The 25713-nt window shown below is 49.2% G+C and overlaps 2 protein-coding genes across 5 annotated transcripts; one reads left to right on the forward strand and one right to left on the reverse strand.

The window, feature by feature from the left end:
• Positions 1-4821: 4821 nt before the first annotated feature.
• On the forward strand, positions 4822-17916 carry LOC309330760 (solute carrier family 2, facilitated glucose transporter member 11-like). Of its 4 annotated transcripts, none has more exons than XM_081842604.1 (12): positions 4822-5062; positions 8737-8835; positions 10979-11139; positions 11678-11802; positions 12133-12262; positions 12382-12530; positions 13455-13642; positions 14930-15040; positions 15140-15241; positions 15516-15588; positions 16323-16450; positions 17476-17916. In XM_081842604.1, exons 1-12 carry the CDS (start codon positions 4997-4999, stop codon positions 17674-17676), a joined length of 1533 nt encoding a protein of 510 aa, XP_081698730.1. In that variant the 5' UTR covers positions 4822-4996; the 3' UTR covers positions 17677-17916. The 4 variants fall into 4 exon arrangements, with proteins under 4 accessions (XP_081698730.1, XP_081698731.1, XP_081698732.1 ...); XM_081842605.1 differs by lacking the exon at positions 4822-5062 and adding an exon at positions 5098-5471; XM_081842606.1 differs by lacking the exon at positions 4822-5062 and adding an exon at positions 5659-5781.
• A 983-nt stretch (positions 17917-18899) lies between these two features.
• HSCB (HscB mitochondrial iron-sulfur cluster cochaperone) lies at positions 18900-25610 on the reverse strand. Its single transcript, XM_081842620.1, has 6 exons — positions 25330-25610; positions 25132-25228; positions 24726-24815; positions 21382-21526; positions 19797-19844; positions 18900-19318 (listed from the first exon to the last, which is right to left on the reverse strand). The coding sequence occupies exons 1-6, from the start codon at positions 25593-25595 to the stop codon at positions 19227-19229; spliced, it is 738 nt and encodes a 245-aa protein (XP_081698746.1). The 5' UTR covers positions 25596-25610; the 3' UTR covers positions 18900-19226.
• Positions 25611-25713: the final 103 nt, after the last annotated feature.

The following is a 25713-nucleotide window of genomic DNA, read 5'->3' on the forward strand; positions in this document are numbered from 1 at the left end:
TGCGGGGGAGAGAAGGCTGCGCTCAGCGGGAGCCGCCAGGGCGCCCAGGCCCGGACCACCCCGCCCCCCGCCCCCCGCCCCCCGCCCGCCTGCCTACCGGGCGCGGATCCTGGGCGGCGGCGCGCAGAGGCCGGCCCGGCGGGCCCCCAGCCCCTCCATGGCCCTCCCCGCCGCGGGCCGGAGGGGTGGCGCGAGCAGGCCGGGCAGGAGCTGGGCCGGCGGGGGCGCGGCTCCTCCCCCCGGAAAGGCCCCCTGCAGGGCCGCCATGGCGCGCCGGGGAGCGCAGGCGCGGGTTCGCGCGGGGCCGGCTCGTCCTCTGAGGGGCCGCCCGCGCCGCTGCTTCCGCTCTTCCGCTTCCGCTCCCGGAGGACGCCGGGAATGGCAGGCGCGGCGGCGGCGCCCTGGGCATGCCGGGAGCGGTAGTTCCGTCGGGGAGGCGGGGCGCCGCCCTTCCGAAAGCCCCTTCCGCCCGGCCTCCTCCTTGCGGGGCTCCCCTCCTGCCCTCGGCTCCTGGAAGTGGGGCAGCCGGAAACGTCAGCAAGAAACACACGACCCATTTGCCCCCTTTCCCTGTTTAAGCGCCGCCGGGAGACGAAGGGATCGCGGGGCGTCTCTTATTTTGACGGCTGCTTGCGAGGCAGCGCCCCCTAACGAGGACCCCCGGTACTGCAGGTGTAAACCAGGCATCCTCGCCGAGGAACCCCGCGGAGTCAGGGAAAGTGGGGAGCTGACTTGCAACATTGTATCCAGCCTTGTTACTTTTTACCCAGTAGAGCCGTGGTCTCATTTTCTACAGTAAAAAAATTCAATATAAAATCACATCTGTGATGGATTTTCATCATTCCAATGGTGTTTTGCTCAGGGGAAGGATGGCGACCAGAGGAGGGAGGTCGGGCCTGGGGGAGCCATAATCCCCAAGGGGAATGGTCACGTACTCCCTGCAAACCCTGCCCATACCCAATAGGTGCTAGGTCTCACCTTCCAGACTCAGACAAAGGGGCATATTGGACTTGGCCTGGATATCAGAGATTGCAGGCATCACCTTAACCAGTGCCAGGAATGCTAAATATCCCTGACTGACAAGGCATCAGTTTTCAGCTAAGATGCCACTCCTAGTTTATGACATGCTTGTGACATATGTGCAACGATTTCAATGTGGTGTTATGGGTAATTCGGGAAAACCTTTAAAAGAGAGTGACACCCTTTGTTTGGGGCTTCTCTCTGCATCTTTTATGTTGTAGTTTGGAGTCATTGTTGCAACAATAAAGATCAGGCCTCTTGGCTGCTGTTTTGCTTCTGTATCCTGGCTATGTTCTTTGCTTGACTCTTCAACCTGAGCCTGCAAAACTTTTTGCAGCAGTGGCCAGCATGGGACAGTGGCCACACCCTGCGAAATGGCTTTGACTGGCCCCACACCTGCGAGGCCGAGACGGGGGTGTTGTCATCTGCACAGCCCATGACACCCCCCGCCCCCCCACTCTGCCCAGGCGTGCCCAGAGAGGTCACTTTGGTGCTGCTAACACAGCAAAAAACAATGCAGAATGGCAACAGTTACAAGTGACCGGTCTCTGCAGCCACAGCAGGCACTGTGATTCCCCTGCGGTTTGACTTCACCCCTGGAGGCACACTCCATTGTCTCTCAAGACAGATGGATTGCAACCAAACCTGCTGTCCACCTGACTTCCACTCTGCTGTTGCAGTCAACTTTACAGCCCCCTCACCCCTCTTTTTCCCAAAAAGAAAGAATGAAAGGAAATACCAGTACTAGGCTAACAACATCCAGCTATTCTTCAGGGTTGTCTTCACTTCTTCCCGCCTCCCTTCAGCAAAATGGGGCTAACAACAGGGAGCTGTTTTGCAGGGCTGGCATAGCTCACATTCTCTCTGCTCTTAAAGCACATTCTTGCAAACCTGCTCCATGCAATAGGGGCATAATCACAGACTTCATCTACATTGGTACTAACAGAGTAATTTTAAAAATGCTTACAAACTCAGGAGAAAATCACCTCCCGTTTTGGCATGAAAGCCTAAATGAGAAGGATCATGACACACCACTCCCCAGTTGCAGCTGCACTTAAATCCCAGGTACCATGAAGTGGTGGCAGCAGCAGCCCTTCACCAGGGGAAGCCAGTGGGAAAGGCTTAAAGTTAAGCCAAAAATCTCTGGTCACCTCCAGGGTTGTATTTTATGGGAGAGGTTTGAGGGCACACTGGAAATTTAGGTTTGTGCAATTAAAGTGCCCCATTGTCCTGGTGCAACAAATCCACTTCAATCAATTAGTCTCCTATATTGGCATAGAATACGTGCATCATTTACATGGATCAGAACACAACAATGTTAACAGAACATAGTAGGAGATACTTTAGGATAAAACTGTCCAGACACCGTGAGGTATGAAAACGGCTCTTAGGACCTATAGTAATGTAATTTCATGGTTTCATTCAAAAATCTTGCCACATTCTCCACAACGTCATTCCTACAATTTGTCAGTCTGCATTTCTTAGTAAAGAAAGTGTTGATTTATGTGTAGAGATTTTTCCTGTTCTACTTAATTCAAGAGTGTTCTGGAAAGTTTTCTTTCTATGTGAAAGAAACAGGCAGAAGGTTATTGTTTGGGTTATTTCTTCTGGGAAGCTGAGTACATCTGGTTTAAACTAGTTCTGTTATCTTTCTGTCAAGGTTGTGCTGACTATTAAAGTCAGACCAGCAGGAGCCTGGGTCTCACTTTTTCCTTTTATCTCATTGTTCCTGTGTGGTATTCTGTATGTTGTAGTGTTAAGGTTTGGTCTTATTACAACTGGATTTTGAATGTACTGGATTTGTGACCATTATGCTCATTTGCTTTCAGTAGCAGTAAAGCTCTGCTGGATCAAGTACAGTACTGTGGGAATATGGTTGGTTTACCTATAGGGAAAATGGGCGCATGGGTGGAAGTGTACTGCAGCCTGACCTTTTGGTAGGGCAGGCTGTGTTAATCATGATCAGCGCGTGGACACCTTATGCTGGCCTGTGATTGGTTTATACAGCATGCCCTGATGGTGGGGTGATTTTCCATATATGGTGTTGTCTTTTACTGTTGAGTTGATACAATGTTCTGTTGAATAATAAAGTGCTAGGCCGCAGCAGTTTGAGATGTTCAGGCCTGATCAGTTCTGTTCAGCTCAGTTCAGCTCAGTTGTTGCTGGCTAGGCCTTTTGAATCCATCCTGGTGTGAGACTGATTTATTTCTTATGGCGAGCAGGCCCTCGTCACAGTACAATTGCCTTTGGTCTATTTTTGGGAGCTCTGCAACATGTTTAAGTTTTTTTCTCCTCTGAAGAAGCTGGGGCGACACAATTGTTCAACAGATAAGACATCCTGGAAGAGTCAGAGCAATAAATCCCCTTCTTCTACTTTTCATATATTTTTTGCATAAAATGGGCAATAAAAGAAAATGTATGTGATGGATTCAACCTGTTTTGTGCCACAAGGGCAGTATCTCTTATAGGATGGGTTTTTAAAAAATCTACCTTGCAAAACTGCATATGGTAAGACGTTAAATCTTGCAAGGGAAAGAGCTCTACCTAGGTGGGGACCATAAAGCTGATGTAAATATGCAGTGTCCTGGCCAAATGAGGGTGGAATTCTCAGCCCCAATGGGAAACAGGTTTTAGTGGCTACGCTTCTAAGGGTTTGGAATTAAATATCTAGGATTCTGTGCTTGATTGTTTAGAATGCTTCCAACTGTGGGAACATAAGCAGTGACTTGAGTGATAGGCCACAGCTTCTGATTTTGCTCTCAATGCAAGCTAGCCATTCAGAGTGGTGGGATTCTGCCAGTATGTGGAAAGTTAAAGAGGAGGAATCAGGCATGGAATGTAGGCGGAGTCAGTACTTTATAGTGGTGAGCCACGCTTTGGTTTCCAGCAGCTCGTCCAGTTTCCAGACACATAGCTGCATGTGGCACACAATTTGGCAGGATTTAGTGCAAGAATTTGGATTGGATGCGTTCCAACGACTGGTTAACTGCACCAGTCCATAATGGGATGCCATAGAGGAGTTTGGGGGCTACTTTGGCCTTAAATACCTTTACACTCCAAGAGTTGGGGTGCTTTTCTTCACACAACACCCTACCCTGAGTGCCTAAAGCAGGCACAGGCAAACTCGGCCCTCCAGATGTTTTGGGACTACAACTCCCATCATCCCTAGCTAACAGGACCAGTGGTCAGGGGTGATGGGAGTTGTAGTCCTAAAACATCTGGAGCGCCAAGTTTGCCTATGCCTGGCCTAAAGGGTTGCTAGCTGGTCAGAAAGGAATGACCTTGGCTTGCCCCTGTTCCTTTGGCCAAGGCTCAAGATGCAGGGATCTGCAGGGGAGGTTTCTCAGGTGAGGGACCACAGAAACTCCAGGTTTCTCCTCTCACCTCCCTCCCTGGGCTATCTCTACTGACATCCTCTTTTCTCCTTGCTAGCCTTGGAGCCCTGCACATTCTGGGAAGCAGCTCCTTGGGTTTGTCTGCCTCTTCTCCCAGTGACCGGATTCCTTTGCCAGCCTATCCACCTGGGTCTCTGGCTGGCTGCGGCCATCTTTCCTTTGGCTCTTTTTCTGCATCCACTTTGGTGTCGCCAGCTCCATATTCTGGAGGCTTTTGCTGCATTTCCAACAGAATTCTGCCCAAAGGGGGCTAGTTTGAAAAGCTCTGGACTGTGACCCGCTCTTTCCAGGCAGACGTGAAGCCTGGAGACACCAAGGGATTTAGACAGCCTCATTTCTTCCCAGGTCTCTTCTCTCGCATTGTGTAAGCAGCACTCAGCTGGGAGCCCTCCCTCCCCACCAGACAGAGTTCGCAGTTTAAAGCCAGCTTAATTTTTTGAGCCAGCAACATGTGAAAGCCAGTCAGGTGAGGGGTTCAGTCTTTCTTATTGGCGCTTCAAGGGGCCTCTAGGTGGAAGAGCTGAGATGCGAGAGAAGGGCCCTCAGATGCTTCATCAGCTCTGTGCATTGCTCCATACTCCATGGACTGCTCCAAGTGTCCTGCCAGAGGCTCGAGGTCCAAGGGAGGAATGAGGGAAAATCACAAGGTAATTGTCTCCTCCCAGCTCTCTGTTTGCTTCTTTATATCTCTCTCTTCATGGACAAATGGGGCCCCACAACAAACTGGTCACTAATGTGCATGTTTCCCTGAGCAACCAAAACGAATGGACTTTTCACAGTTGGTGAAAAAGTTCTTTGTGGGGTGACCCCCGAAATGCTTTGACTCGCTGGCAGGCTGTGATGAGTCCCAGCCCATAAAATTCCATAGACAGCCGAGTCTGGAGTACCTTGGCATGAAGGCTCTGGGGTCTGCTGCAACAGCACTTTGCCACCCCAACGGTGGCACCTCTCAGCCTCCGTCTGCTGTAGCTCAGCCACCTTCGTGAGAAGGCCACCTGCCAGGTGTGGAGAATGGAGCACCAGCCGCTGCTGAAAGGTGCTGCACAGCCTCGCAAGGTAAGCAAGCTTGCAGAGTCACAGGCGACAAGGCGGCCGTGGGCTTAGGTTTCAGGAAAAAGGCAGAAGTATTGAGTCTCGTAATGCAGGAGGGGATGTGTGTGCATTGTAGAGGCAACTGAAATGAGGATGCAGATTTGCATACCCTGATTTTAGAGGAGATCCCTTCTAACAAACAGATGGCGGGTTGTGTGAATACTTTCATGAGGCAACTGATAATGGAAATTGCAGCATGAATTTGAGAAGTATCTGCCTGACTATCTATCTACCCAGCCTTTTAGGATACAAATTCTTCTAGAGAGGCTTGCAGGTAAGATTACACTACCTTCTTAAAAGCCCCCAAATACCCTTAGAGACCATCTTGGGTGTTCAGATTGACGGGGTGTGTGTGTGCTCTTGATAGTTCTGGTGGCACTAGCTGTGTCATCCCTCCTTCCCCACAGAGAAGGGGCATCTGGCACCTTTGTCATTCGGCTCCCATCCTATGCTGAAGAGGCACCGCTTCATCCTGGCCTTTGATACCTGTGAAATATATATTTCAGGACCCACCCTAATATTCCGATTGTAAATGATTTCCAGTGATTGTAATATTGTTGCAAGCTGTGCAGCTACCTGTTGATGAAGGCTGGCAATAAATTTGACAGATAAATAAATAAATAAAGTAAACAGCATCTTTCGTACAGGGCAGTTGATGGTAGGTACCTGAGGGGGGATTTGTTTTGATTGTTAAATTTCAATTTTCTATCCACTGTACTTCAACCATTTTGACACCACTGTCAGTGAGTGAGCAAATATTTATATATTGGTGACTCGTGTAGAGAATTGTCCTCTCTCTCTCTCAGGGTGCAGAACAGAGAAATAAAAGCGGAGTTTAATTCTGTAAGTAATAAATGGGGGTGGGGTCAGAGTCTGGAATGGCTTCCAGGGGGCGTATGGCTGCAGCTACTGCTTCACCATCATTTCGGCTTTGGTGTAGGCATGTGTTGAGCTCTGATACTTGCTGCTGTTGGCAAGAGACTGATGGGCCAAGTGACCACACTGAACTCTGTTTTGGGTGAAGAGTCTAACCAACTGTGCTGGAGCATCCATGTCCCTGAACAGACACCTCTCCCATCCCTCAGCCCCCATTTGCTTGTCTCAAGGTGGGTCAGTTTAATGTTGTGGCATGTCAGGAGTGAAGGAAAGGAAGCAGGAATGCGTAAAGCTAAGAGCATAATGAATGACAGCTCCTCATCCTGTCAAGTGATTAATTCCTCAGATAATCCATCCACATCAGCATCACAAGCAGGAAGTCACGAGGCTCTCAGCAGTGATGGGGATGCTTCTCCTGTGTGGCTGCCCTGCTCTGCACACCCAGCTTGTTGCCCGAGTGCTTGGTCATCTCCTTGTCTGCCAGCCTCGAGGTGAAGCCAAGGCCCGCTCACCGCCCAGTCTAGGAGAAAAGGGAAACAACGAGGCACTGGCGGTTGTGTCCCAAGGAAGTCCTTTCCACCTTGCCCCCTCCCCCAGGACAAAGGCAAAGTCAAGAAACACAGCAGCCCCAGAGAACTATAGTGAGCAGTGGGAAAGGGGTTGTTTGTTTTCCAGTTTGGGGCTTTGATTTCCTCACGATTCAGAAAGTCCAGAGTGAGTCATGATGTAGCCAGTAACTTTGGTGTTGGGGTGGTAGTTTTGTGTGTGTGCATTCCTTTGTGCTCAAGCCAGACTTGATCAGCCTGGGTCACATGCCAAGGGATTACCTGGCAAAGAGGCTATTCCTACTTGAGGACCAAGGCGGGAGGCCAATCGGCAGGTTTCCAAGTGGGGACAGATGCCAAACAGCTCATGCCTCTGCTGCCTGGTGGAGCAGGATTCCTCCATCAAACAGGGCAGCAGTTCTGTGGGTCAAATGAGGTGTCACCCAGCAAAGCTCGCTTTGAACAGTTGGGCCACTCAGCAAACACTGTTCTGCAGCAGGCTCAAACCTCATGAGCCCCCCCAAACTTACCTGCTCTCCTTGTTTTCCATTTTTTGCTAGAAATTGTTTTCTGCCACTTTTTAAAATTCACAAAGCAAGAATGCAAACTCTCAAAGAGGAGAGCTCTGAGCTGTGCTCAGGGATCCTGATTCTGCAACTCTTGCTAAAGGTCACAATGACTGTCTTGTTGGATCAGGTAGTAGCTAGTCAGGTTCTGTGTGCTTTGCCAGGATTCTAGCGACCCGCAAGCATCTGAAGTTTGTTGGTGCTGACCCTGGGAAGCTGAACTGCATTCAGGAAAAGGAAGGCCAACACCTCTGTAGTGCTGAGAAAGATCCAAGGCAGGTGTGGAATGGAGAAGCTGAATCCTAGAATCTAGAATTGTAGAGTTGTAAGGGACCACGAGGGTCATCTAGCCCAACCCCCTGCAATGCAGGAATGTTTTGTCCAATGGGCATGGGAGTAGCCAGGATTTTTGTTGGGGGGCAGGACTTTCTATTGTTTTACTTGATCTGGGGGGGGGGGTTTAGCTGCCCCCTGCCCCCCATTGGCTATGCCCATGCCAACGGGGGCTCAAACCCACAACCTGAGATTAAGAGTCTCATACCCCACAGACTGAGCTATCCTGCCTCTGCTTTAAAATGCAAGAGGAAGAGAAGAAGACAGCTGGATGGGGCACCTGGAAGCAGAGGCAGCACAAGGAGCAGAAACCCACAGGCCAAAGGGCAATGCCAGACCTGCTGTTCAGCGGGTGCCCAATTGCTGCCACTGTGCCATGCAATCAATGGTGCTTGCTTGTGTTTGTTCTTAATTCATTGGTATGCTTCTTAATTAATTGCTTGATTCAGTTTATAAACCATCTGTTCACATTTATTATGCTTGACTCCAGTGTGAGTACAAATCCGCTTCTCCCTTAGTTCAGAACTGTGGGTGTTACAGGTAGTCCAGCATCAGCGCACCTCTGCGGCAGCCTCTCTGCTGGAGAGGAGGGTGGCATAAAATGCCTGCCCCCTGGGCCTGAGGGAAGCCTTCCCCAACCTGTTGCCCTCCAGATATTTTGGACTGCCACTGTCATCCGCCTCAGCATCATACAGCCACGTTGGTTGGTTGGGACTGATAGGACTGCTAATCCATAACATCTGCAGAGCTTGGCAAAGGCTGCTTAGATGTCAGTTATAATCTGCAAAAGTGAGAGATCCCATTCTCTGAAGGAAGGCTCTTGGGATGAGAGGTTGTGGGGGAAGGCTCCAGTCTGTTCCAAGTAGCATGACTCTCTGGACCATGAGGGTCTCTGGCTTCTTTCTCTAGCTCCCGACTTGGACGCTCCTTTTGGCTGTTTGTGCGGCAGGAATCGGAGGCACCTTTCAATATGGGTACAATGTTTCAGTCATCAATGCACCCACCGAGGTGAGATGCTGTTTTTATCTCTTTTCTATTGCTGGAGATGGGAGGGTTACTCTACACTATTCTCTGACCTATCAAAGGCTTGGAGCAAAGTTGCCTGTTGCTTTTGTAAACCTCTTCCCCAGAAACACTTCTTATCAAGCCATGAGGATAAATAAAAAGCTGTCAGGTTGTCGTTCAAATATCTGCATCATGCAGATGACTCATGCAGTCCAAACTAAGTGAACACTCCACCCCAGATTTGTGTCAAGGAACGGGGGCCACTTGCCCTCCCCAGATACAGGGGGGCTTTGTCCCTCTCCCTTCCCTCAGGGCTACTTTGGCTGCCGTCATTGGGCAGGAGGCCACAAGGGCCAACCAGAAGAATCTCTTCCTTCCAGTCTTGCCTCGCCCCAATTGCCCCTGAGGATGGGGAGACTGGCCAAGAGCTGGTGATGGCTCCATTGTGCTGTCATAAATCGACAGTAAGGCTATAGATCGTAAAACTGAGCAAGTCTGGAGGGAGGCAGGCGGCTGCCCTCGCCCATCATCAGCTGATTCCCTTTCTGATTAAAGAGTGCAATCTTGATTTACCAAAACATTTCATGCATCTTAAAAATAATTAAAACAAAGTAACCATGGAGAGATAAAAGCACGAGACTGAAAAAAGAGTGAGACAAACAGGCTGATGTCTCATGGATTGAGAGCCTGGGGCTGCACGGATAGCAGAGTTCAGAGGATGCCGGTATATTTTGGTCTGTTGAAGAGAAAATGGCCTGCCTTTGTCTCACCATGACCCAGCATTCAGAAAGAGGGATTCCCCCCTCCCAGACTCTTGAGTGAGACAATGAAGCATCTCTTAGAGCAGTGTTTCCCAACCTTGGGCCTCCAGCTGTTTTTGGACTACAATTCCCATCATCCCTTGCCACTGGTCTTGCTAGTCAGGGATGATGGGAGTTGTAGTTCAAAAACAGCTGGAGGCCCAAGGTTGGGAAACACTGTCTTAGAGGACAACCAGTGCCTGTGTGTAGTGGTGGCGGCGGGGGGGGGGAGGGGAGCATAGTTGGGGACATTGTCAGGAATCGGCACCGGGGGCCCCACACCTCCCCACTTTCCCTCTCACCAGCCTCTCTGGTTTCATGGTGGCCTGGCAATGGGAATATGACTGTCCTTCAATAAGAGGGTTAGGCAGCTGTTGCCATGGAAACAGAGCCACCTCTCTCTGCATAGAGAGGGGCAGAGGCAAGGTGCAGTGGCAGTGGCTCAGTGAATGGAGCACTGGGTGTGATTGCCCTAGCAAGTCCTAGCGGCTCTGCCAAGTCATTGATCAGTTGTTCACCAACAAATGTAAGCATTACCATGTCCTGACTCCTGCTGCTACTTCCTGCTTCTTGCTGTTAGGGTGCACCCCCCTGCAAGGTTTCTACCTCACACTGTAAATCTCCTTTTCAAACTAACAAGATGCCCCACAGCCTGCCCAAGTCCATAAGTTAGAGGGTGGGAGGGGGCGAGGACCACAAAACCCCTGAGCACCTGCCAATTTATTTAGAAGAATTTATAAACTACTTTTTAAAAGCCTAAGCAGTATACATGAAAACAATACAAGCAATTATCAATATACAAATAAAATAAGCAAAATTTAAAAACAAGTGAACACAACTAGTCTTGCCAGGTTTGCTTGAGCAATTTTTTAGCTGGGTGTTTGCCTCATATGAAGACACAAGGAGCCTCAAAGCACAGGTACCAGTTCCTCACAAATGTGAGGTGAACATCATATGGTCCTTGTAAGAGTTCAAGGTCCATGGACTAAATTGCCGAGAGGCACCTGGGGGCGGGGAGCAACCCCTCAAGCAGTGGCGTAGCGTGGGGGGTGCAGGGGGGGCCGGCCGCACCGGGCGCAACATCTGGGGATTAGGGTTAGGGGGCGCAAATCCACGGGTTAGGGGGCGCAAATTACTTGCCTTGCCCCGGGTGCTGACAACCCACGCTACGCCACTGCCCTCAAGTAAACTCTGCATTCACCAGGCCCTGGCTTGCTCTCTCTCTCTCCTGTGGCATTTGCTAAAAAAAGGCTGTTGTGTAGCTGGGCAAGGAAAGAGATGCTTCTGGTCAAGGTGGGAGGCTTTGATTAGATGGGCTAAATGATCTCTCCACTTTGTCCTTCCAGCACATCCACAAGTTCCTCAATGACACCTGGCAGAGGCGTTACCAGGCAGAGCTCAGTTCCAGCATGCTGACCCTCCTCTGGTCCACCATTGCTTCCATTTTCTCCCTGGGAGGGCTCTTTGGGGCTCACCTTGGAGGCAGCCTGGCCATCCGCCTGGGCAGGTGAGCAAGATGGAAGAGCACACGCTTCTGGCTTCTGCAGAAGAAGCTTCACTCTTCTGCAGGATGCTTCTTATCATAAGAAGAAAAATGGTTGTATTGCTTTCTTTAATTTTTTGCATTGCTTAATCCGAAGGATGTGAGGCCACGTACGTAGTCCCCAACTTAATTTCCCCTGCACAACAACCTTGTGAGGCTGGGCTGAAAGAGTGAGACTTGCCCAAGAATAACCAGGACATTGACTGAGTGGGTCTTTCAGCTCATCTTCCAGCACTCAAAGCCAAGCACAACCCTATCAGCAAAAATAGGAGCGTTGCGGGCGGGGCGGGGAGTCCCCAGAGGGGTGACTCTCCATTGTGTGGTTTAGTGGGAAAGAGGCCCTTGTGGATTCCAACCAGCTTATCCAAGATGTTTAATTTTGCCTGTTTCTCTTGGAGGTCCTTGAACGCTGTGCCAACTTTGTCCAGGAGCCCGTCAGGGTCTGTGACAAAAAATTCTCTGTCCCTCAAGGGTGCAATCCTGTTATCCTCCTCCTTTGCAGGAAAGGAGCTCTTTTAATGAACAACTTTATTGCCATCCTGGCCGCCATCCTCATGGGAATTAGCTTTCCAGCCGGATTGTATGAATTGCTGATTGTTGGGAGATTTCTGATTGGTATGAACACAGGTAAGACTCAACTTTGCACCTGGGAAAATTCACCTGGTGGGATTTCAGGGGCATTAAGGGCACATGTGGGATATGTTTGTGCACCTGTGACTTCATCAATGATCAGCTAGTGGTCTTACTTTGTGTGGGCACATCCTACTGCGAAGGGCCTTTATGTAGTTTTATTTTGTGAACCTTTGCTTTCTTTTTCTGGCGTTGTTGTTGAGGCTGAACACCCTGTGACACCACTAGCAACCTATAATGAAAGGCCACCTGCAGCCCCTGAGGCTCCCCTGTGTGTGGATCCTGCAATGAAGAAGGGAGGCCACTGATTTCCTTTTCCATTTCCAGGCATCGGTCTCTGTGTGCAGCCTCTCTACATAGGCGAGGCTGCCCCTAAGCACCTGCGAGGCGCTATGGTCATGGGCAGCTCCATCTTCCTGACAGGGGGGATTCTAACAGGACAGGTTATTGGCTTAAGGTGAGTGCCGGGGCCCTCATCTCCCAGAGGGGGCTGCTCAGCTCAGGCCTGGCTTGTTGTCCCAGGATCAGGATGGAGCTGGCAGCCCCTTGTCTCAGCATTGTCTGTTCTTCCTGCAGGGAGTTACTTGGTGGAGAGGCCTACTGGCATTTCCTGCTCTCAAGCAGCTGCTTCCCAGCCTTCATCCAACTCTTGACCCTACCCTGGTTTCCAGAAAGTCCCCGGTTTCTCTTCATTGACCAAGGGGATGAGATGAAATGCATCAAAGGTGAAGTCTGCCCTTCAGCATCCGCTGCTCCTTGCTTCCCCCACCACCCCTCGCTCTCAGCCACAGATGCCCTGCTCCCCAAAAGGTTACTTACCTCCCCAGAGAGGCTTTTAGCCACATGAGAATGTTCAGGGAGGCAGGAGAGGATATATTGTTTAATTATATCCTTCCCCACTTGTGTTAACAAGTTCTATAATTTAGCAGAGTAACATTCCCCCTTTTAAAAATTGCACAGCGGATAACGTCTTTGTCAGGCTTGCATAAGCCTCTAAAATAAGTTTCTCGGGAATTCCCCTTTATTTTCTCTTAAAAGAATAGACATGACACAGTCTTGTATAAAAGTATATAAAATAGTTTACTCACATTCTGTTCCCAGAAGTTTCCCAGAAGGCAGACTTAGGTTACAAAATATATACATGTGGAATCTATCCCATAAGGAGATAGAGATGTTGCTTCTTCGAGGAATGAAGTCAGAGAGAGAGATGGGTGGCTCCCCTGTGCTATTTTGTTACCTGCACAGGTGAGGTCACGCCCACCTCTGGTCGCATGTAGAGGAAGTTTGTCCCAGCCCAGGAGGAAACAGGAAGTTCTGACTGGCTGGCCCAGACACCCCCTTTTTATGTCCACTCTAGGAATGTTGTATTTGACTACTCTGTGTTTCACACCCCACAAGCCACTGCTGGTTGTTTCCTTCTGCTCCAAAGAGTTGTGTGTCCAAGGACTTGGTGTGGGGCCTTGGGCAAGCCAGTTTGTGCCCAGTCCAGGTGCACCTGTGAAGTAGCCAGCCCGACTCCTCTCCCATTGGGTGGGTGGGAGGGTGGTTTCTATGATCCAAACTGCAAGGCCCCTTGCCTGTCTCTCTCTCGAGCTGCAGCAGCTCAAAGGCCCACTTGGGCCCTAAAAGCTCTCCTCTATCCTTCCCAGCAATGAAACGGTTCCATGGCCCTTTGAATTACCAGGAAGAAATGGAGGACATCCAGAAGGAGCGCTTTGCGCTTGGTGGTGAGGCAGCCAAGAAACCCTGGCAACTCTTCACTGACCGCAGCATCCGATGGCAGCTCATCACCATCATCCTCTTGACAATGGGCCAGCAGCTCAGCGGGATCAATGCGGTGAGTACCAGGACTGAGCCACTCCCCACTCAGGAGAAGAGCAGCTCTCCATTAGGCATCGCTCATTTGCCTGCTGCCTAGTTTCCCCCCTGCCATGCAAGGACATGCACTGACACTCCAAGCAAACATCAGCCAACTTGGAAATGGCTTAGCTGCTGGGACTTCTCTAAGAGATTCCTGGCAGCTGTCACCTTGAGGAAATGCTGAGTACGGTTAGGTCAGGGGTAGGCAACCTAAGGTCCATGGGCCGGATGCGGCCCACTCGCCTTCTCAGTCTGGCCCGTGGATGGTCCAGGAATTGTCGTGTTCTTACATAAGTAGAATGTGTGCTTTTATTTAAAATGCATCTCTGGGTTATTTGTGGGGCATAGGAATTCGTTCATTTTTATCCCCCCCCCCCCCAAATACAGTCTGGCCCATCACATGGTCTGAGGGATGGTGGACTGGCCCACGGCTGAAAAAGGTTGCTGACCCCGGGTTAGGTGCTCTGTTCTCTGATAGAACTACAGTTCCCAGGATTCCTTGGCTGGGAGCTGAGAGACTGAAGGTGGTGTGGAGCTGGCTCAGTGTAGATGCGTCCAAACAAAGGGCACACATGTGAAAGGACATTTATTCCCATTGTTAGCACAAACAGGGAAATGTGCATTGGGCTCAAAGGTGGACTGGGAAGGGGGCAAAATGTCAGCCTTTTTAGGAACTGGGGTGACAGGGAAGTGTCTGAATGTCACTCACTATGGGAGAAACTCCAACCCATCCTTTGTTCCAAAGCAACTGTCAGAACCAGAGTGGGGTTGTTTATCTGCCAGTTTCATGTCCAAGTCCAGCTTTCCATTTTACATACCCAAGCTGGCTGGCTGATCTGCTTCTTAAACTGAACTTTGCCTGGTCCAGTTGTCTATGAAGAGCAAAGCTAATGTCAGCCAGGCCCTCTCCCCACCCCCCACTGTTCCCCTCCATGTGCTCTCCCTTGCACTGGACTTCAGCAGTGAGGGCAAGTCTGGTGGCGCTCTTGACCAGCTCTTTCACACCCAACTCACTTTCCTGTGAAGATTGGAGGGCGACCCTCCCAGGGAAGAATGCAGAGCTTCCAGGCCCCCGTAGTGGGCAAGCTATGCACATCAGTTTTTAGAAGGTGGTAACATTAAGCAGTTTCTTTTCTTTTCTTAGCCGCTTTTCCAGGTAAGATACCTACCCAAATTAACTCTGCACAGGCCACGTTGCCTGGGCTGTGCCTGCTTTGCTGGTGATTTGCCTCCCATGCATTATGTTTTTGGTATTTACTCACAGATTTACTTCTATGCAAGTTATGTATTTGAGGAAGCTGGGATCCCCCGAGAAAACATTCCTTACGTGACCCTTGGCACTGGGGCTTGCGAGTGCCTCACTGCCCTCACCTGCGTAAGTGATGAGTGTTCCAATTGCGCCCATCTGAATTTCTGAGGCAAGAAAGAGAATCCTCCTTGCTGCTGAGTGAATGCTTTTCTCTTCTTTTCGCAGGGCTTGCTCATTGAGTCTATGGGGAGAAGGGTCCTGATCTTGGGAGGCTACTCCCTGATGACCTTGTGGTGCATAGTGCTGACTTTTTCCCTGACGTACCAGGTAGGCTGGGTAGTCTTTTTTCAGAACACATGTGGGCCAGCTGCAATGCAGCTTTTCAACATGATGCCTGCTCATGTGGTGTGCATGAGTGCGGAATCTTGATGAGCAAGGCACCATGAGAGGAGTCACTGAAGGCCAGCAGGTCTCAGAAGTCCTCTGCTATTGGATTCCCACCCCCGGCTTGGCCCTGATCCCCTTCAGGGTGGTTACATGAGGGAGGGGCATGGGGGCTGCAGCCAGTGCCAAGCCTTCCCATGTGCTCTCTCTTCCCCAGGTGTACTCGTGGGCACCCTACCTGAGCATGGCCTGCATATTTGCCTTCATCTTGAGTTTTGGGCTTGGACCAGGTACCTCTTCCCAGTGATGAATTTGGGGCAGCCACTGCGTGTGCCCTCAACTACCAGTTGTTGGATTTTAAGTTGGGGACTTTTGGAGCCACAGGGTTTTACCAACAGGCAGAGCGGGGCTACCAACAGGATGCTGCAAAAGCTAAGCAGGCTGCTTGAAGGCACTGAAACATCCCACCTGCTTAGGGCAAGTACAGGAAATGCATGGAGGCATCCTAAGTCCCCAAGAAGAACCAGGTTGCTGGACAAAGCCTCCTGTTCCCATGGTGGCCAGCTAGCTGCCTCTTCCAGGAAGCCCTAAGCAGGACATGAGGACACTTGTGTTTCCCATCAACTGTTCCTCAAGATTAAGCACCATTGGATTCTCCCAGAAGCTCAGGGCAGGCATGAAGGGGATGGGAAGCATCCTAGGTCAAGAGGTGGAGCTGTTATTAGGTGCATTATCTCCATTTTATGGGCATCAGATACTACTATTCTGTACTGACGTGCCTTCCCTCCATAGACCCAAGGATGACAATAGTTGCCATGCTTTAAAAGAAGAGGGAGTTGCCACAACTGACCGTTTGTTCTTAGCCTATGGCTCTGTAGCCAGATTCCAACAAAACCTAGCTGCTAGCTTCCCCCTCCAAGACATGCAAGCAGCTTCCTAATCTAGGAAGGGAAATCGTTTCATTTTCTGTTTATTAAAATACTCCCCCAGCATAGCACCACCTTTTTTGAAAATTGGTTTGCAGGTGGGGTGACGAACACTTTGACCACAGAATTATTCACCCAGTCTTCGCGCCCAGCTGCTTACATGATTGCAGGCTCGGTGAGCTGGCTCAGCTTCTTCACTATCGGGATGCTCTTCCCCTTCATTGTGGTAGGTAAACTGGCAGTTTGTAACCACCCAACCTCCCCTGGCTGCTCCTGCAAGACACCACTCAGGGGGACTCATCAGGAGATGGCGCTGCTGTGCCCGTTGCCCTGGTTTTTGCATTTGACATTTGTTGTTTTTATTATTATATTCCTAGCTGGGCTTCTGTCCACTTTCACATCAAAAAAGGGGCTCATAAATGTTGATATAAAATAGAGGGAACCCCAGAGAGCACCCTTCTCTATCGTCATCATCATCATCCCCTCTGATGAGACAGCACCAAACCCTGGCTGGGCTCTCTCAGCAGCACCCCTGGCTGCCCCTTTTCAGTAAAGCCCGAGAAAGACGGTTCACCTCTTAGTGCAATTGGAGGCAATTCTGTATGATGAGCTGCCCTTGAATCAGGGAGGTGCCTCATGCACGAGGGACAAATCTTCACTAATTCCTTTCCAGCAACCCCCTGCGAAGGGAGCTGAGAAGTACATGAATGAGCAGAAACAGCTGCCAGTAAAACAGCCTGTTCCGCCCAGAAATGCATTTAGATCATGTTTTCTAAGCCTTTAATGACCTCTATTTAGAACTTGCCTCCCCAAAAAATGAAAAGGGAAAAATGCATCTAATTCAAATTCCTAGAATTTCTAAGATGTGCAATGATTCCAAGTTCACTAAGCAGGTGATAGTGGATGCAAGAATTCAAATGACCAGCTTAAGCAGATAAAGCCACTCCAGGTGGGGGTTGGGGTGTTGCTCATGGTCCAGGATCTCCTTCTGAGGCATGCTGGATCAGGCCAAAGGAGCCCCTCTAGCACAGCATCCTGCTCTCACAGCGGCTGGCCAGATGCAGCCTCTCTGGGGAAGGCTGCAAGCAGGGCTAAAATACAACGGCACTCTTCCCACTAGTGATGATGGAGGTAACTTGTAGCCATTGAGAGAGAAATTCATGAAGAAGGCTGAGCCATCCAACAGTGCCTGGAGGGGCACAGAAGGTGTCCCCCCCCCCACGTGACATGCTTTCTTTTTCCTTCTTCCAGAAAGGCCTCAAGCAGTACTGCTTCATTGTGTTTTTGCTAGAATGCTGCTTGGTTGTCATTTTCATCTCCTTTGTTATTCCTGAGACAAAGAACAAAACCTTCCTGGAAATTAAGAGAGAGTTCCACAAGCTCAACTTTGGTAGAAGCAAGGAACAAGAGGGAGAACTGTGCGAGAGACAACATCTTAGCAATGAGTTCTAAAGGGTGGGACATAGCTGTGAGGTGCAGGACCTTGCCAGCTGCGCCAGGGAACACTCATACCAACAGACTCTGCTAGCAGGCCAACCGTTGCTCCCCAACACTAGCAACCACCCCCCTGGCTACAGAGAAGTAGGCTGTTCTTGCTGCCAGGACTTTGTTCTCCCCCCACCCTGTCCCTCCTTAAACACATTTTGTATCCTGTACAAGGACTCAGTTCAATAAAGTCAGCTGTTCATCTAAGTGACTGTCTTTACTGCTGAGCCACAAAGCTGTGAGATGCAGCCTGGCAAAATCAAGGTAGGACAACCAAATGAAAGGTGGCCAGCTCAGCAAGGAAAGCATCTCGGGGGCTGAGATACCCAGTGGGCATCTTTTGTGACGGAGTATTTGGAGGAGGAGGGGGAAAGGAATGGTGCCCAGGGAAATATAAACAGAGACCTCACCCTTTACACCCCCTTCAATGTAACCTTTCTGGTACTTTTAAAAAACTACCTTTAGTTGTTTATTTTGTACTGTTATAAAAGTCCCTTGAAACATGTATGCAAGGTACTTCATAAACTATGGATGATAACCTACAAACCTTGGGGGGAAAGGATTGCAAAGGGAAAGAAGAATTCTACATCAGTCTCTGCCCTGTACAGTGTCCATCCTGCTACTTATGCAATAGCGCATAGGTTTTAAAAAGGGATTAGACACACTGAGGGAAGATGAGGCATTAGTTGCCAGAGAAGGCCCACTGTTTTCATACCCCTCCCTGCTAGTGGGCTGTCAAGGGGGGTGGGAGCAGATCTGGCTGGCCACTACAGGGAAAAGGATGCAGAAGTCAATGGGTCTCCACCAGCAATGGTCCAGCTGCAAGGCTCTTCTTAGTGGACTGTGTACCAGTTGCTCATAAGAGTCCTTCTAGAGCTCCACTTTGCACTAAACTGGAATGAGGAACCTTCGACTCTCCAGGTGTTGGGGCTCCCTTGAGCCATGCAAGTTGGAGTGTCCCCCCCTGCAAGAAACACTCAGAACTGGACATGCTAAACAGTAAGTTGCTTAAGTGCCAGAAGATCTGGTTTCCTCAGAACTTCTACAAGCCTCACCTAGTTTGTATCACTCTGTGTCTTTCCCTGTGCCGCATCTCACAGAACAGTCTTAGACCAACTCAGCCCTCACCAAATCAAGACAGCATGTCACCATCTAGCCTAACCTCATTTCTTTAAAATTCTAAACTGAAGTGTATCCAGAGGCCACACATTTATTTTGATTTATAAGCTTGGGAGCTCAAAACAACGCATAACATGTATTTCCCAGACATAAGCTGGGCTAAATTAGGCAGTTCCTAAGTATGGCCTCATCCAAAGCAGGGTCTCTGCACTCAAGTGTTTATCGGAGAGCATCTTGACGATGGAGCAGTGAGATGTTTTCCACAGGTTGAGGAGCAGGTATCATACCCATTCTCTTCCATGTCATGCCAAAGAATGCACTGCACCGTGGCCTCATTGCTTTGAGTTGCCTATCAAACATTCAGATGGGAACCACTCATCCTAGGAAATACTGTGAAGTCAGGAAGGGATTTTCTTCTTCTTCAGCTTTTCTTCTAGGTTTGCAAAATATTTCATTTTGGCTAGATATTTTTTGGCTTCTTGAAGATCATCTGCAATTAAACAAAGAAAAAGCAAATTTGTACTCCAGTGGGAACTTTGCTCCCAGCACTGAGAAATGGCTACACCATCAGAATCAGCACACTCCTGGCATTCAGGAACCCAAAGAGCAGCAGGTTTTTGCAATATGTCAGTCAAGTGACTTCAAGAAAGTAGGCTGCTCTGCTGCTGGGCCATCCTGCAGAACTTAGTACTAATATCTCCTAACAGGACTAACCATTGTGTGCCTTAAGATCAATGTCTGTAGAGAAATGAGCCTCAATAAAACCAGTAAATGCATTCTATTTCTGAACAGCTCAGCTTTCCTTGAAAGGTAGGCTTTAAGCAAGTCCTTACAATCCAGAATGGCTTTTGATGAGCACTCAGCCCTGTAAGCCATGTGGATGGCACGTGCCACATGCAGCTGGGAGCACAAGAGGTCATTTGCAAGCAGGTCACACCCCAAAGAAAGTAGGAAGGAAATACTCCTACCATGTTCAAATGCTCTGCTCACATCCTTAATCAGCTCCTCTTGTTTAGCTGGAAGGGAAAGAAGAGGGCATTGATTTCATTTAAGACAAAGCTGTTATCTACATGTGCCTTCACCCCTGTTCATGAGATGTCATGACCATGGATACTGTCCTTAGGAGGGCAAATGTTAAAGCAGCCTTCCGGGCCCATTGTCCTTACTGTTCTGGATTATAATTCCCATCATGCCCACCTATGAACCATGTTGGCTTGGAAGAATGCTCTATTGAGTCAGGAAGCAGCAGATGTCTTATTGAAAGTCTAGCCACACCCACAAAGGGATTTTTCCAAAATGTCTCTAGAAATGAGAAAGTGCTCTCTGATTCATCTGATCTGTGACTGAGCTCACTCCATGTCAAGCACGGCACAACCCCCCCCCCTTCAGTTCTTTCTTGTTGTACTTGCCCTTGACAAAGGGGAAATTGCTTGGGCTCCAGTGGAAAAGATATTGCAAATCTGAGCTTTTAGTCTTTCTAGAAATGACACCGTAAGCCCCTTGCTGTAGTTTCTGCATAGAATTGGGTACTGGTATTGTGCTTCTTAGGGACGCGGGTGGCGCTGTGGGTTAAACCACAGAGCCTAGGACATGCTGATCAGAAGGTTGGCGGTTCGAATCCCTATGACGGGGTGAGCTCCCGTTGCTTGGTCCCTGCTCCTGCCCACCTAGCAGTTCGAAAGCACAAAAAGTGCAAGTAGATAAATAGGTACCGCTCCAGCGGGAAGCTAAACGGCGTTTCCGTATGCTGCTCTGGTTCGCCAGAAGCAGCTTAGTCCTGCTGGCCACATGACCCGGAAGCTGTACGCCGGCTCCCTCGGCCAATAAAGCGAGATGAGCGCCGCAACCCCAGAGTCGGCCATGACTGGACCTAATGGTCAGGGGTCCCTTTACCTTTATTGTGCTCCTTCAACACAGCTGGCTAGAATTATTTAGACATGGACACCCAAACTAGAATGTAACTGAATGGGACTGACTTCAGAGTTCAGATGCACTGGACTGCACCCTGAGTGGTTAAGAACAAGGCTTTGCATTAATGATGCCCACAGTTATGTACTGATCCGTTTTTTCACTTCAATGAAGATCAGCTAATGCATCCTCACACAGCTGTATTGAACGTCAAGATCAGGAACTTTCCCCAATCTACACTCCCAACCCTCAGAAACTCTCAATCCTATCAAGGGGGTGTGGGGAAATGACAGATATAGCATCTGTTGTGCCCAAGCGGCCTGCCCAGAAGTAATAGCAGCAGCTTCTGTGAGTGGCCCACTTAAACTGAGGAAAGGAAGAAAGAGTTAAGATGCAAATGAAAACCCACAGGGGAGCCTAAATTCAAAAAAACCTCATTGGTTAGGGTTTGAAGCAGAGAGACAGGAGTCGTGTGTTTTTTCATCAACAGGGTGACCTTTGAGGTGGCTTTGTAATTCTAAATACTGCTTCATGTTGTTCTGTGGAGGTTTTCATTACTGTGCTTTCACTCCTTGATAGATTCCCACCCCTCACCCCACTGAAAGACAGCATAGACACCTCTTCAGGCACAATTCTCCATCTTACCTGCAATAAAGTTTTCCATCTCTTCTATTTTAGCATCATTGTTTGCATCTGACAGTTTCTCGTTAATTTCCATGATTTCTGAGAGAAACTCAGGGTCTGCCTCCGTGTCTGTTCCTTTCTCCAGCTCTACTCCATTCAACTCCAGCTAGAAAAGAATGATAATGGCTTTTAGCAAATCCTTTCCATCTTCCTCAATTTTCTGTCCTATCATTTAACTTGACAAATTCTAACATTATTTTTTTCCTTTAATCCATTTACAATCTATTGTACTTAATTCTTTATAACATTTCTGCTAAAGCCATGTAACTTCAGTGGAATACAAAAAAGGGAGGTGTGAGGAGGTCGCTGAAACAAGTAAAAGAAAGTTAATAACATTGAAAGTATTGGATGTGTTTTTTTAATTGTTTTTGTTTTATTTTTGTTATGTATATGTAGTATTTTTGTCTTTGTATTGTATTGTATGGTTATGTTATGTTTAATTCTTTTTCTTTTTTTTCTGTAACTTTCAAACTTTAATAAATATTATTATTTTATTTTTTTAAAAAAGATAATGGCTTTTAAGAACTTCCTCACTTGACTCTGAAGGCAGCCTGTGAACCATGAGAATTGATCAGCACCTGTTGATGCAAAAGGCAGTAGCTACTTCCTATGGAAAGCCGAGGTAGACAGGAGCATGGAGATGCAATGCCACTGCTGGGCTGGAGATTCACTCTGGTTGGCTGCAGGTACAGCTAGCCTGAGGAGGGTGGGTTCAGCACTTTGGGAGGGAAAAAGAAAAGGAATCGAGAGTTGGTATTCTTGGCGCTCAGCTGGATAGATGGATAGCCTTTGGGCTGTTTGTGTAACATCCACCCTGAGGGAAAGATCTACAGCCAGAGAAAGGAGTCTTTGAACTGAGTGTCAGATTTAAAGACAGTGGAGTATACAGACAAATGAGAACTGGGAAGCTGAATTTGAGAAAGGAAAAATAGAGATGTGAGGGAACACTCCACTTAGGTTTCAGTTCAGCAAGAAGGGGATAGATCTTCTGGAGACAACTAATCCCAAACCAGTCAGGAGGGGTGTGGTGACCTGGTCTGTCATACTAATAGAGGAGCCTCAGGAGTGTGATTTATAGAAGGCTGGGAAGCCAAGAAAAAATACCAACTTGTGAAGAAATCATCCATAAAAATGAATGCTTTAGCTTAAGTGCTACTTTTATTTCGAACTGCTCTAGTAATTAATAATACAGGCTGCTTCAAAGAATGGCAAAGGGAAATTTCTAGATTTGTCTAGCAGGGGAAGAAACTGAGAATAAAGTATAAAATTCTGATAGAAGCTAAAGAAAGAGGTGGGTTCTCGCTGCCAAACTTACCTTATATTATGACACTGCTTGTTTATGTTGGTTAAAAGCTTGGATACTGTTGAACAATATTCAGTTAAATTTGGAGGGGTACAATATTAAATTTGGTTGGCATGCATGCTTTTGGTATGGTAAAGCTAAAATTTATAAGAACTTTTTGAATGACCTTGACAGATTAGAGAACTGGGCCAAAACAAACAAGATGAATTTTAATAGGGAGAAATGTAAAGTATTGCACTTGGGCAAAAAAAATGAGAGGCACAAATACAAGATGGGTGACACCTGGCTTGAGAGCAGTACATGTGAAAAGGATGTAGGAGTCTTGGTTGACCACAAACTTGACATGAGCCAACAGTGTGACGCGGCAGCTAAAAAAGCCAATGCAATTCTGGGCTGCATCAATAGGAGTATTGCATCTAGATCAAGGGAAGTAATAGTGCCACTGTATTCTGCTCTGGTCAGACCTCACCTGGAGTGCTGTGTCCAGTTCTGGGCACCACAGTTCAAGAAGGACACTGACAAACTGGAACGTGTCCAGAGGAGGGCAACCAAAATGGTCAAAGGCCTGGAAACGATGCCTTATGAAGAACGGCTAAGGGAGCTGGGCATGTTTAGCCTGGAGAAGAGGAGGTTAAGGGGTGATATGATAGCCATGTTCAAATATATAAAAGGATGTCACATAGAGGAGGGAGAAAGGTTGTTTTCTGCTGCTCCAGAGAAGCGGACACGGAGCAATGGTTCCAAACTACAAGAAAGAAGATTCCACCTAAACATTAGGAAGAACTTCCTGACAGTAGGAGCTGTTCGACAGTGGAATTTGCTGCCAAGGAGTGTGGTGGAGTCTCCTTCTTTGGAGGTCTTTAAGCAGAGGCTTGACAACCATATGTCAGGAGTGCTCTGATGGTGTTTCCTGCTTCGCAGGGGGTTGGACTCGATGGCCCTTGTGGTCTCTTCCAACTCTATGATTCTATGTAATTAGGAAGAATTTATATAGGATATGGAGAACACATAAAAATCTGCTAGAAAGGAAAACACCCTTATGGCTCTTGCCTATGGAAGCAATCTCACTGAAAAGAATGAATATGGGTCAACAGTGGACAACATACAGAGACCTTTTGGACATTTTAGATCAAGAGGTAAAATTGAAGAAACTAGAAGACATCAGAAACCAGGTGACGGACTGGCTACATTACCCGCCTACTGAACGAAGTGTTTAAGTAAGATAAGCAGTGTGGATTTATGGACCAAAGTTCCAGATCTGAAAGGGAACCAGTAGAAAATAGAGGAAAATTAATTTCTAGGATGCGTAAGAGTTTGTTAGAATGGGAAACAAATGATGACTTGGTAAAATCTGCTATGATTCATTGGGCAAGGGATGTAGGACATAATACAGAATTGAGCCTCTGGGGAAAACTGGAAAACTGGTTTGAAATTTACAGTATGTTATGCTTTGAAAGATGTGAAAATGATTTATAGAAGGTATCTGGCACTAAGTTAGCAAATATGTATAAGTCAGAATCAGGTACCTTCTGTCAAGAAACAGAAGGTACATTTTATCATATGTGGTGAACATGCAAAGCAGCTAAAGGTTTTTGGGAGATGATACGGAATGAGAAGTGGCGGCAGTAGGGACACATCCCTCCTTAGTCTTTCTTTAATGAAGCAGCTTACTGTCAACCAACACCCTCTTCTTTTCTAAACTGTCCTTATCATCTCTCTCCCAGCCTGTCCTTGTCCAGGGGCCAAACTAGGCTTTATTTCACCTGGGTCAAAGACCCCACTTGGCACCCCCCATGTGCATTTGTGTACACAAACACACAGGCTGGGAGACTCAATGGAATCCCTCTGGAGGCTTCATCTCTAGCTAGGGGTCTGCATTCTCCCCTTTGCTTCGATTGGCCTTTGACCTGAGCCAGCAGGGCTTTGCTTCTCACATGGGTGGTGTGAGGCACTTTGGCCACGTGTGAGTGTGTCATCCTGTGGAACACAGCAGGTATCTTACCAGGTACAGCCCACGGCTCAGGGGGCTCAGGAGCGTCCGGTAGGCTTTGTTAGCCAGAGAAGAGTGTTGCTTGGAAAAATTCTGCTCCGCCTGTTGAAAGAGCATTGGGAGATCAGCTCGCCAGTACTCCTGAGCCACCACTGGGAGAAGAGCACAGCGAACCCAAACAACTGTGTTTACCTTACCCTTTAACTTTACTCTGACTCGCTTGCACAAGAGGTCTAATCCATTTACTGATCTGCTCCCTCCCATGACCAGAGAGGGTGGCAGAGGGGAAGGAGGCACCCGGCCTCGGCCTCGCATAGGGAAGCGGAGGGACGCCCCCCCCCCTAAATAGCCATGGGGTGTCTTTCTAGGACGTCTGCGAGGGCCCCCCGGTGGGCGAGGGGCGGCCTGCCCGCCTGACCTGAGGTTTCTGGCTGAAGAAGTCGGGGTGCAGCGCTCGCTGCAGGCTCCGGAAGCGCTGCTGGACGAGGCCCACGTCCACCTGGAAGCTGCGCTCGCTGCAGGCGAACGAGAGAGCGAGAGAGAGTGAGGGGGGGGGCGCGGAGAGAGACCCCCGCCCGGCCCAGCGCCCCGCCCGCCCGCCCTCCAGGCCACGCACCATCCCAGGAGGCGGAAGAGGTCGGCGCGGGGCTCGGGGGGCTGCAGCGCCCGGCACGAAGGGCAGAAGAAGCGCGGCGGCGGCGAGGCGGGCGGCAGAGCCAGGCCGCAGCTCCAGCACGACGCCGGAGACGGCGGCGAGGACGAGGAGGGCGAAGGCCAGGCGGCGGCGGCGGCGGCGGCGGCCCAGGGGGGCGCCCGGGGGTCGAGGAGGCGCCGCGGCGCCGCCGCCCAGCGAAGCCTCCTGCTCAGCGCGTCCCACCTCATCCGGCCCGGACTACAACTCCCGGCGGGCCCTGCGCGCCGGCTCGCCCGCGGTTGGCTCAGGCTCGTGACGTAGGCCTCCGGGGGCGGGGCTGCCGAAAAGGCGGGAGGGAGCCGCCAG

This window comes from Podarcis erhardii, assembly GCF_964252035.2.
Source record: "Podarcis erhardii genome assembly, chromosome: 15".
Lineage (NCBI taxonomy): Eukaryota > Metazoa > Chordata > Lepidosauria > Squamata > Lacertidae > Podarcis > Podarcis erhardii.